This window comes from Oryx dammah, unplaced genomic scaffold (genome assembly GCF_014754425.2).
Source record: "Oryx dammah isolate SB20612 unplaced genomic scaffold, SCBI_Odam_1.1 HiC_scaffold_28, whole genome shotgun sequence".
NCBI classification, from domain to species: Eukaryota; Metazoa; Chordata; class Mammalia; order Artiodactyla; family Bovidae; genus Oryx; species Oryx dammah.
The window spans coordinates 55,374,465-55,387,687 of NW_024070212.1; the positions used below are offsets into that span (position 1 = coordinate 55,374,465).

A 13,223-nucleotide genomic window follows, 5' to 3' on the forward strand; every position below is an offset into this window, starting at 1 on the left:
GTATGTAGGTCAAGAAGCAATAGTCAGAACCGGACATGGAACAATGGACTGCCGGGGTCCAGCCCCGGTGGATCCAGGGAAATTCGAAGCGTGGATGGTGTAGGCGAGGAAAATTTATTTATTTATTAATATAAGATTAGATTACGAAGAAATAGTGTTGTAGGAAAATTTAGTGGAGAAAAGAGGCTGAATAACTTGGTTTACGTGGAAAGCCAATAAAGTTCCAGACAAGGAACTTGCACCATCTACTTTAGGCCACCAGCGTCCGTTTAAATATCGGAGAGTGCCCTGCCTTAGGCTCCCTCTCTCATGGATCTTAGAAGCCGGGACAAGTAAGTAGACATGGCGAGCCTCCACGCCCCAGATGGGAATTCAGCCTGAAATTAGAGTAAAGAGGAGACATGGGGGAAACCAGTCCTTCCGGTGACTTGCCTGGCCTCTATTGTCTAGAAAGGCCTTTTATACCTTTTTGATTGTACATAGAGATCAATGGGTAATACAAAATTTTGCAGCGTTAGCAGCCCAGACTCTTATCAAAACCAGGCTTTTTCCCTGCATACCTAATTGTATACACAAGTCTTAGGTGATTTACATCATCTTCCGGCCAGAGGGCCAATTAATATTTTACAGCCGTTTTTTTCTGATACGGGTTTGTCAACTAGAAGACTTATTTGTGGTGTTCTTCTCAAAGTCTGGTGCTACTCTCAGAAAGCACTAAATAAAGTTACATTCTTACATAGCAAAGATACAGCAATTTATAACAAGTAAAAGGAGTATAGTGATTTATAACAAAAGAAAAGTAATTAACTCAAAAGTCTAGTGTTGCTAACATCAAAACTATTATATATCTTTTTCCATATCCTGATTACATTGATTAATATCCTCCCAGGTGCCTAAAAGATAAAGAATATGGAGGCCTGGCAGCATTCATTGAGTCAATAGTGAAAACCCTCTACCAATATAATTTTTAACTCTCTAGAAAAAGCTCTGTATCTTTAAGATGCTTTTAAGCTTTGTGCCTCTCATGGTTGGGGGGCTGTAAGCAATTCACAAGCTTTAAGAGTCCAGGGGAGCCTGTTAGGCAAGTTAGAGAGCTATCAGAGGGGGTTTTAAGCCAAGACATTCTTTTGCAGGAGACTGAAGCCCTGAATTAACTTTTTCCAGAGTGTGTCAGAAGAGTGGAAAAGCAGAGTACAAAGGCAGGCAGATTTTTACTTTTTTGGGGGTACATGCTCAGGAAACACCAGGGGGAAACCCTGAGGTCTGACTCGCCTTACCCATCAGACCTCTGCCGCATGACCTTGTCACAGGTGGGATTCCTCACACTGGCTCCTGGCAATGGACTGGTTCAAATTTGGGAAAGGAGTATGTCAAAGCTGTATATTGTCACCCTGCTTATTTAACTTATATGAGAAACGCTGGACTGGAAGAAGCACAAGCTGGAATCAAGATTGCCGGGAGAAATATCAATAACCTGAGATATGCAGATGACACCACCCTTATGGCAGAAAGTGAGGAAGAACTAAAGAGCCTCTTGATGAAAATGAAAAAGGAGAGTGAAAAAGCTGGCTTAAAACTCAACATTGAAAAAACTAAGATCATGGCATCTGGTCCCATCACTTCATGGCAAATAGATGGGGAAACAGTGGAAACAATGGCTGACTTTATTTTTGGGGGCTCCAAAATCACTGCAGATGGTGATTGCAGCCATGAAATTAAAAGATGCTAACTCCTTGGACCAACCTAGACAGCATCTTAAAAAGCAGAGACATTACTTTGCTGACAAAAGTCTGTCTAGTCAAAGCTATGGTTTTTCCAGTAGTTATGTATGGATGTGATAGTTGGACTATCAGAAAGCTGAGCACTGAAGAATTGATGCTTTTGAACTGTGGTGTTGCAGAAGACTCTTCAGAGTCTCTTGGACTGCAAGGAGATCCAACCTATCCATCCTAAAGGAAATCAGTCCTGAATATTCATTGGAAGGACTTACGGTGAAGCAGAAACTTCAATACTTTGGCTGCCTGATACAAAGAACTGACCCATTTGAAAAGACCCTGTTGCTGGGAAAGATTGAAGGCGGGAGGAGAAGGGGATGACAGAGGATGAGATGGTTGGATGGCATCACTGACTCGATGGACATGAGTTTGAGTAAGCTCCGGGAGTTGGTGATGGACATGGAAGCCTGGCATGCTGCAGTGCATTGGGTCGCAAAGAGTCGGACACAACTGAGCCACTGAACTGAACTGAACTGGTGAGTCATGTCCAGTAATTCTGCCAACTGATGTTCCATTACTATAGAACCTATTAAAAGCCTCCAAGTTCTGAAAATTTAGCAAGTTGGAGAAACACTGGATAAACTAGTATAGCATTAGGAGAGAATTCATCTTACAGTAAAGCCTCAGCTTTGTAAGTGTCATTTTGTTTTTTTTTAAATGCCCTCCTTATATAAATCTCTGGCTATAAGTTCAGGTTTAGAACTAAATTATTAAACCTGCATAACTTTTATTCAAGTTGTAAGAGTTTCTTTTCCTTCTCTTATGTTTCTGACCTATATTTCTCAGAAGGGGATATATTGGATGGAAGAAAAGTATAGTTTTCAGTCAAAGCAGTAATTTATAATCATCTTGATGTTATGAAATGCATGTGAAACATGACTCCTTTTACTACTGTCACTGCCTTTATTCATGACCTTAAGGTCTCTTGTCTGCCTGTTTTCATGTCCTTCCAACTGGTCTGCCTACCTCCACTATCTCACTCCCTTTTGTTTTTCACAGCCAGTAGAATTGTCCTGAAGGAATTAGCTGGTTACATTACAAGCCTGAGGTTGAAAACATAACAATCAAAACACCTTAGGTTTGTAGGTTCCAATTTTGTGTTTCAGTCTCATTCCATGATTCTTCCTTATCGTGTATATTTTGCTTATAGAACACTGAACTTTCTCCTGTTCTTTAGAGTATGCCAGAAACTTTTATAAGGTTCTTGCTAATCCAAATGGAAAAAGGAAACAGGAAATTTGTGCAAATTATAAAAAGGTGCCCCTTTCTCAAGTTCTTTTTATTTCTATCCAGTAGTCATGTCTGGATGTGAGAGTTGGACCATAAAGAAGGCTGAGTGCCAAAGAATTGATGCTTTTGAACTGTGGTGTTGAACACTCTTGAGAGTCACTTGGACAGCAAGGAGATAAAAATGGTCAATCCTAAAGGAAACCAACCCTGAATATTCATTGGAAGGACTGATGCTGATGCTGAAGCTCCAGTAATTTGGCCACCTGATATGAAGGACTGACTCACTGAAAAAGACTCTGATGTTGGGAAAGATTGAAGGCAAGAGTAGAAGGGGGCAACAGCAGATGAGAAGGTTGGATGGCATCACTGAGTCAATGAACATGAGTTTGAGCAAAACCTGGGATGTGGTGAAGGACAGGGAAGCCTGGTGTGCTGCAGTTCATGGGGTTGCAAAGAGTTGGGCACATCTTAGTGACTGAACAACAACAATAAGTTGAAAATTGTTTGGGCAGTGCTCAACTTGTACAGTCATGTGTGGCATCCGTGTATTTTTCCATCTTTGTTTTTGTAAACCTGTTTCTTTTCCTAGAATACACTTCCTCTTCCTGCTTTAGCAAGTTCATTCTAATTTTTTTCCCCATATCCCAACTCAAAGCTCATTTCTTTTAGAATCCATTTTCTGACCTCTGGTTGGAGACATTTTCTATACTCCCACAATACTTGGTTTCTATTTCTTCCTACTTTGTATTCTTATTTATTTTTCTTATATCTACCAGCCTCACTAAAATGAGTTCCTCAAAAACAATTCTTTTTAATTATTTGTATATTTTTTCTGCTCCTAATACAGTGCTGGACATGAAGTGGGAGTAATTAAGTTTAAAGGAAGAAAATTATGGACTTGAATATTCATTATTTCAGAGCATATTTATTTCTCCTGGGTCTGAGCTTATGCCTTGGGGTACAGTCATACAATGTATTTGGTGTATGTGATAATAATTAGAAGGTACGTATTTAGTCTATGTTATAATAATTAGAAGGTAGTGTTATGCACAAGATATTATAGTTAAAGTACAGTATTTATCTCTGAGCCATATCTTATATAAGTTGCCCTCCATATTTCAGCTACATGATTTTCCTTCTTCACTATTATTTATTTTCTGATAGGCAGCATCAGTTATCTCTTAATAGGCAAATGCTTCCAGAATTTATAGTTTGGTACAGACAGTATATGTTCCAATTACCTTGTGTCACATGATCTAATATCTATTTGGATGCTGAATTCTTTGGCTACCTTTGTGGATCTACTTGCAGCAGGTTAAAGTGAGAATTTCTAGACTCATGCTTCAAATATTCCCAGGAGGGAGCTTTATTAGGCTGGAAAACAATTTTTACTTAAAAATCTCACTGGATTCATTTAGGAGTTTTAGAAGAAATTATCAAGTCTATATTTTTACTCAAGTCTTTCATTATTAATGCCCTAGACTTCAAAGCAATTTTAGAGCTTATTGGAAATAATAGGCTTTTACAAACCTCTACCCATAAATTCTGTGTTACTAGTAATTTGGTATATGAAAATTTGCTTCTATTAATTGTTAGTTTACTATCTAGAGATAGTATTCTTTATTTTGATTTGATGTTTTTAAAAACTTTGAAATATTTCATATTTCAAAGTCTATTTTTAATGTTTGGAAACTTTCATTGAGTAACTATAATATGCTTACATTAATTAAGCTGAATTTATCCAGGGAAAGAGGCAATTTCCTATTATCCAAATATTTTATAATTTTAAAAAATTAAAAATTTTAAGTTTATTTTGTACTCACCTTGTGCTAAGCACTGTGGTCATACTTTATTTATATTAGCTCTTATAAAACTAACAACGGTAATACTGTAAAGTATTTTTTAATTCCCATTTAAAAAACTAGAGAATTAAATTTCAGATTAAGCAGTTTTTTGTTGTTCTGTAGAGACAGAGCCATTTATGTTTTTACAATATAATTTTGCCAAGCATAGTGTGCTTTAGTGTGAAGGTAATGGAAAGCAGAGACTGTCAGTACTTTCCGAAGCTACAGAATGATTTGCTTTGAAAAAGTAGTATGAATAACACTTAGAAGAAATAATTAAAGTAAGGTTGTAGTTCTAGACACTACAGAAGTCAAAGGAGGGAAGGGATGCTATAAGAAATTCTGTGATACCAATGAGGAGGGTACAGTTTTACCTCTGAAGAAAAAAATACAGTTTAGTAATAAAGTGAAAGTGAAGTCACTCAGTCGTGTCCGATTCTTTGTGACCCCATGGGCTGAGTATGGGATAATTTCCAGATATATTCTGACAGGACTGGTGACCCAGGACTGGATAAAATGACTGTTAGTTAACTGTCTTAGTAATTTTCCCTACTTCTATTGGTATATATAACTTCACAGTAGAAAATTAATTTTCTTTAATTAATTTTTTCCAAAGGCTTCCTTTGTGAGACTAGAAAAAGGTACTTACAGAATGGAGACTTTGCATAAACATGATGGACTCCTTTGCAGTCTGGGATTTTTCTGGGATGAATGTACATTTTGCTTCGTACAGACCTGTCTGTGAGTCACGTCTGCATGGCCTTGTTATACAGCTGCCTCCCTGGCATTTCTTGAAAACCACATTAGTACCAGTAATATGAGTTGAACATCTATGGTGAAAGAATTAGACTACATTTATATATGAAGGCTAGAGAAACTATGAATAGATATTAACATCCTAAAATCATTCCCTCAGTGATAATTGCTGTGGACCATGTACCAAATTCCATTTTGACAAAAGTAGGCATAGTGTCCTACCCCTATTCACCATCAGCTTCAACAAGAACAATGATGTTAATTCATATGTATTAATATTCACTGTTCATTAAAGTGATCAACATATCTATTAGCTCCTTGTAACTTTGAGCTAAAGATGATAATTCCTCATAGGCATGTTGTGAACATTAATTGAGTTAAAAGATACAGAGGAGTGGCTTCCCAGTGGGGAGGGGAGAGTCAACATTATGTTTAAAACCCTCTTAGATTTCCTACTCATGGTACACATATACATATATACTTGCACACGTGTGTGTGTGTATGTATATACATATAAAGAGCCTCTTGATGAAAGTGAAAGAAGAGAGTGAAAAAGTTGGCTTAAAGCTCAACATTCAGAAAACGAAGATCATGGCATCCAGTCCCATCACTTCATGGGCAAGTAGATGGAGAAACAATGGAAATAGTGAGAGACTTTATTTCTTTGGGCTCCAGAATCACTGCAGATGGTGACTGCAGCCATGAAATTAAAAGACACTTATTCCTTGGAAGAAAAGCTATGACCAACCTAGAGAGCATATTAAAAAGCAGAGATATTACTTTGCTGACAAAGGTCCATCTAATCAAAACTATGGTTTTTCCAGTAGTCATGTATGGATATGAGAATTGGACTACAAAGAAAGCTGAGCGCTGAAGAGTTGATGCTTTTTGAACTGTGGTTTTGGAGAAGACTCCTGAGAGTCCCTTGGACTTCAAGGAGATCAAACCAGTCAATACTAAAGGAAATTAATCCTGAATATTCATTGGAAGGACTGATGCTGAAGCTGAAACTCCTATACTTTGGCTACCTGATGTGAAGAACTGACTCATTTGAAAAGACCCAGATGCTGGGCAAGATTGAAGGTGGGAGGAGAAGGGGGCGACAGAGGATGAGATGGTTGGATGGCATCACTGACTTGATGGACAGGGAAGCCTGGCGTGCTGCAGTCCATGGGGTTGCGAAGAGTCGGACACAACTGATCTGAACTGATATTGCTGTATGTGCTGTGCTGTGCTTAGTCGTTCAGTCGTGTCTGACTCTTTGCGCCCTGTTGCCTGTAGCCCACCAGGCTCTTCTGTCCATGAGATTCACCAGGCAAGACTACTGGACTGGGTTGCCATGCCCTCCCCCAAGGGGTCTTCCCGACCCAGGAACTGATCCCAGTCTCCCTCATTGCAGGTGGATTCTTTACCATCTGAGCCACCAGGTAAACCCAGGAATACTGGAGTGGGTAGCCTATCAGAAGACCCCCTTCTCCAGGGGGTCTTTCTGATCCAGGAATTGAACCAGAGTCTCATGCATCGCAGGCAGATACTTTACCAGCTGAGCTACCAGAGAAGCCCATAGTGCTATATAGATATATACATATATACATAGATGTATATATCATACATAACAAACCATGTGTGGTTTTTGTGTTTACATTTTACATTTTATTGAGCTAGACTGAAATAAGAAATGAAAATAAACCCTGTATAGAAATGCTTGTGTGTTCACACCTTTTGGTCTTTATAAGTAAGAGAATTATCAAATACCTGGCAGAGATTGAGGTGGAGTAGGGTATGGGTAAAAGATTCTAAAGAGTTCTTATTTATCTGAAGGATTTATTCCATTCTGTGTTAATATTAAACTTCATTCCATTAATCCATTTAAATAAATTTTTTTGTATTTCAAAGATTAAAAGAAATGATTAGTCATATTTTCCCAGAAGGTTAGCTTTAGAGTAAGTGTGAAAATTAAACTTACACTCACTCCGACAAAGTGCCTGGCTCACAGTGGGAACTCAGTGTTATTTTCGATACTTGTTTTTGTATATATCTTTATGACTGATAAGGAAACTGATTTGTTTTCATTAACTTTTAAAAAGTAGTTGTTTGATAGATTCTTTGTTTAGTTTTTACTTTATGCCATGAACAAGGCTAGGAGATTAAAAAAAAATCAGTCCTCAAGGATCTTAAAGTCTAGTGGAGAAAATAAAATGACACAGAAAATTATTGCCCACTGTGAGAGAAGCACCCTCAAGAATTAAATGGCAACCCACTCCAGTATTCTTGCCTAGAAAATTCCATGGACCGAGGAGCCTGGTGGACTGCAGTCCATGGGGTCACAAAGAGACTCAAATGAGTGCCTGAGCGCACATAGACACACGTGCGCGCACACACACGCACGCACGCACGCGCGCGCAGGTGAGAGCAGCCCGTGCATGTTGCTTTGGGAACAGCCTCAAGGATATCTAACCCCAAATGGAGGGAGAGGAAAGACACTTAGGGGGAAGCATTTAAACTGAGACTTGAAGGATTGACAAGCATTATCTGAATACGGGAGGTGGTGCTGGGAGGGATTGCTGCATGAGAAGAGGAGAGAGTGTTTCCTGGGTTGAAACCCAAGTCTCTGAAAGATTCTAGCAGCTTAGTAGACAAAGCGAACAATGAAAAGGCATTTTTCTACCACACCTCTTTTCTCTATATGTTTTTTTATTCTAAAGCAGTTATAATTACACTGATTTCTGTTGTTCTTTAATACTCATTAACTACTCCATGTATTTGATAGTTTTAATTTAAATATCTCATCTATTCATAAATAAGACCTGTCTCATTCTACCTATTCTTTAAAAAATCAAAATTTTCACTTATTTTTATGAAAAATACTTCTTTTCTTTAAGCTCAAGATTAAATGAAAAATAAAATATACTTAACATGAGACTCTAACAGTTTAATTGATTTCAGTGAAACAGATTCACCTTAAAAAGCTTTGAACCACATGGAATAAAAGATTGGGTAGGAACTTGAGCTCTAATTCTCAGATATCTTAAAGTTTAGATTACAACTTTTTTCTTCTTCTTTCCTCTGACAACATATTTTTAATACAACCCCATGAATATTGAAATTATTCCCAAATTTTGATTGATCGTGCTTCCAAAATGTAATACTCAGAAATTGTTAGATATATAATGGGGCAGGTTGAATATTGCAATTAACTGTGTGAGCACTCGACCACAGAGATAGTCTTTGTTTGCCTATTATAGAAAATTAAAAATTCATAAGTGAAAACATTTGAAAACATATTTATTCAATAGAATGATACCTTGTTGCTTCAATAGTGTTCCTTTTGGAGATATAGAATGGCTGGTCCCTGTTATACTCATCAAATATTCCCCATCGGAGGTGGGCCCACTCATGGACAAATACTCTGCCTATGAGAGAATATTGCAGCTTTAAAATTTATATTTACAACAGAAGTATCCCTGGTTTTTGAAAATTCATTATGCACCACTTCATTTTTATGAAAGACCCACCTTAGAACCTGTTTTCACTAACAGAAAGAAATTTGAATAGGATTTTGCTTTTATGAAAAAAGGCAAAAAGCAAAGATAGCGTTAGGCATTTGTTTTGCAGCCAACTGTTTTACTGACAGCACACACCCAGAGCAGGAAAAGTGGCACCACCAAGCTCCTTCCCTAGCAACTGTGCTTGGTATCAAGCCTCAGAGATTTGAAATGTGTCTGTGAGCATCTGTGATTTATCTCAACATATTTTGTGTATCTGTTAACAAGATGTGTCCTAAGGTAACTGTTTCTTGTATATCGTTCTGACTTATGAAAAGTTTCATAGGAACACTTCTTTTGAATAATGAGGGAAACTTGTATATAAATACAGTTTTCTTATATTTTAAGTCTCCCTTCCCACATCATCAATCTGAGTCAAGGAAATCTAGAAATTGACAACTTTCATTAGACCAAAGAAGTTAAATCAGTTAGCATCAGTAAATGGCTAACTTTATTATTAAACACACATACCAAAAGAAATGTAGTTAGGTTGAACATAACTAGTTACTTTCCAAACAAAAATATTAATTAATACTTATTTTTTCCTTTAAAAATTTAAAAAATACCATCAATCACAGTGTTATGTTTGTTTCCAGTGGAAATAAAAACAGAAGTATGAAATAGATATCCTTACCTCGGGACCCATAGATAGGCAAATTATTAGTCAGCAAGAAGTTTGGAGTAAAATGTATATATTGTCCTTTTTCTCCACATCTTCCATATTGAAGTGTATAGGGATCATCTCCATATTTTAGGTAAGGATTAGCAACTATGACATCTGCCTAAAAGGCAGAATAAACAAACCAAAACAGATCTCATGAGCAATAGAAACAAGGAAATTTTCATCTAAATTTAGAACATTAATATTACTAAATTAAATACTAAAGTAGTCATTAGTAATTACTCAAAATTATGAGCATTAATTTCTAAAAATCACAGCAAGAATAAACAATTTAGGAGCTAGATAAAATACCCTACCTGGTCATATGATTCTTGTTTTGGCATTAAGTACTCAGATTTTGACTTCCACGTCATTGGAATTAAAATGCTTACATTCCTGAAATAAACTCTTCGTTTGGTGGCATGAAACAGGTAAGTAGAAGCTTCAGTTACCATTTCCTGACAAAATTAAAAGTACCTTGTAGTAGCAGTTTCACAATGAAATGAATGTGAAAGCGTACAAACAAGCAAGAAGAAGCTGATCTAAGCCCATCTCCTCAAATATTTTGGCAGACTAACTGAAAAGTAGGTTACATTTTACCATGTCTATCTAGTCCGTAAACTCTCATTTTTATATATCTAGAAATCAGTTCTTTAATTTTTACCTGTCCAGGTCTGCATTCAACATGAGTTGGAGCAGGGAATGAGGATGCTAGGTGAGATATAAAGGTGATTAAGACTGGGAGTCTGTTAGCAAGTTGCTTCTTGAATTGGACAGAGGTGCTTAAAACTGGTTAGGGGTTTAAAGTTTGGTTGATTTTATGCTGTTGTTAATTGAAAAAACCATTTGCTGTATTTATTTTGAGTTATCTTCTCATATGGAATGTGTTCATAAAAAGCAAAGTTTTACCAGGCAATAATTTTCTAAGAGTACGTAAGTCATTGGCTTCAAGTTCTAGTTTTGCTACTTAATGTATGACTGTGCAAATCACTTAACTTCTCTCAATTTATACAGCGAGGGTAATTAATAATCTATATTGTGTGGGCTTTCCAGGTAGTGCTGGTGATAACCTGTGAGCCAGTGCAGGAGACATAAGGGACGTGGGTTTGATCCCTGGGTTGAGAAGATCCCCTGGAGGAGGTCATGGCAACCCACTCCAGTGTTCTTGCCTGGAGAATCCTGTGGACAGAAGAGCCTGGTGGGCTACAGTCCACGGGGTCACAAAAGGTCAGATACGACTGAAATGAGTGAGCATGCGTGCATGCATTGTTGACCCCCTTATAGCGATATTGAGATACAAAGAAAATAGTATATATTAAGAGTACTATATATAGAATATTGTACTGATTAACCCAAAGAAAATTAGGAAATAAGTCAACTTCAAAAATATAATATTTTCTTTATGATCAGTTACCTAAGAATTTCAAAATTTTCAGAGCTAAACAAATGTGAAGACTGAAAAAATTGAAAAAAATGTATAAGATAATGAACCTCAAGGGCTTTAAATAAGGTTAGTTTTTTAAACATTATGAAAGTAACTTCGTAAAGTTTCAAAATTATTCTCTAGAAGCTTGAAGATCTTTCTTTTAGCTTAATGAGTTGAAAATATTAGTAGTTTAGCCTTTTAATAATTCATTAAAGGAGTGACTAAAGCTATTAATATATGATACATAATACTTAAACTAAGCAGATATTAACCTTGACAGTTTAGATACACGCTAAATAAATGATGAATATTATCAAAGGAATTTTGGAAAGTTATAACTCTATGTGAATGTGCGTATCTGCCTAGGCAACATGAGTTGAAATACTTAACAAAATAAAAATAAGTGGATAATAAGCTTTTCTCTTACCTTTATGTTTTGAATGAGTTTTTCATCTTCTGGCACACTAGGGTTAATTGCAATGACAATGCCTTCATATCCATTGTTAATCAAATTTACCATTGAACTTTTCATTCCAGGCAGGAGATGCAAAGTTAGGAACAGAATGACAGTCAGACAGAGCACCATTTTTGCTCATGTTACAATAAACCTATTGGAAATGTAAGGAGAGTATTTATGTATCTGTATAAGTCAGAGATTTGACTGTAGCCCCAAATTTGCATACAAATATTACAAAATATCTTGATGAACTTCCTTATTCTAAAGAATTCTTTAATTGTTAAGTAGTAACGGGGATTATACTGGACATTTATTGCACCTTCTAAGACAGCTAAGGTGTTAAATACCCATTGAATTGAGGAATTCTTTTAGATTATGTAGTTAGTCATCATCCTCATCATGATGGTCATTCATTGTCTTCATTGTCATCATCATCAAATAGTTTTAGATATTTTACAGTCCTACGATCTGTTTACAGAAAAGTGGTCTGTGAAAAGCTGAGGAACTGAAACGCAAAGCACCAGGAAATAACAGATGAAAAAGCCACGTTTAAAAAACAAAGCAAAGATGAATAAAGGAACTAGAGCAGGTGTGGCAGTGAATTATCAAAATCCTAATTCATTGCCACTCCTACTCTAATCCTTTTATTCATTTTTGTTTTGGTTTCTAAACAAGACTTTCATCTGTTATTTCCTGGTGCTTTGTGTTTCAGTTCCTCATGCTTTCACAGAGCACTTTTCTGTAAACAGAACCCAGGACTGTAAAATATCTATTTGATGATGATAGAAGTCATATAAGCACAGTGGTTGGAAACAGCTATGTGTCAAGAGGGAAGTGGGTTTTACCCCCTACTTTCTGTGATGACTACTTGGGTATTTCAGTTTTCAAATAGCACTGAATGCTTTACATCCTTGTATAACTTGGACAGTTAATATGCTTCAATTATATTTCTTTTTTGGATTGAACACAAATCCGCCAATATTCTGTTAGCTTGAAATAGTTGTATACATAGCATTGTGAGCTGGCTTTAGAGTCAGATGAATCTAAACCTGACCCTTGCCTTGGTCATTTAACAGTCATGTGATTCTTTTTAAAAAGTGAGGTAAAGGAACTTCCCTGGTGGTCCAGTGGTTAAGATCCACCTTCAATGCAGGGACACAAGTTAGATCCCTTGTCAGGTAACTAAGATCCCACATGCCACAGAACAACTAAACTCGTGTGCTCTGCAGCCTGTGCCACAGCTGGAGAGTCTGTGTGCAGCAACAAAAGATCCTGCATGCCACAACTGAGGCCTGATGCAGCCAATTAAATAAACAGTTTTAAAAAATGAGGTGTAGTTGGTGTAAAGTATTTGGGCTTTCCTTGTAGCTCAGCTAGTAACGAATCTGCCCGCAATGCAGGAGACCTGGGTTTGATGCAGGAGACCTGGGTTTGATCCCTGGGTTGGGAAGATCCCCTGGAGAAGGGAAAGGCTACCCACTCCAGTACTTGGGCCTGGAGAATTCCATGGACTGTATAGTCCATGGGGT

The 13,223-nt window shown here is 37.1% G+C and overlaps 1 protein-coding gene across 1 annotated transcript in view; it reads right to left on the reverse strand.

Moving 5' to 3' along the window:
- The window catches only part of LOC120856911 (calcium-activated chloride channel regulator 1), a 33,585-nt gene extending 21,762 nt beyond the window's left edge, over positions 1-11,823 (reverse strand). The window contains exons 1-5 of the mRNA XM_040232400.1: positions 11,665-11,823; positions 10,129-10,269; positions 9,785-9,932; positions 8,910-9,018; positions 5,499-5,679 (exon numbers count right to left, since the gene is read on the reverse strand). Of these exons, the coding sequence (XP_040088334.1) occupies positions 5,499-5,679; positions 8,910-9,018; positions 9,785-9,932; positions 10,129-10,269; positions 11,665-11,823 (738 nt within the window). The remainder of the gene's footprint in view (positions 1-5,498; positions 5,680-8,909; positions 9,019-9,784; positions 9,933-10,128; positions 10,270-11,664) is intronic.
- Positions 11,824-13,223: the final 1,400 nt, after the last annotated feature.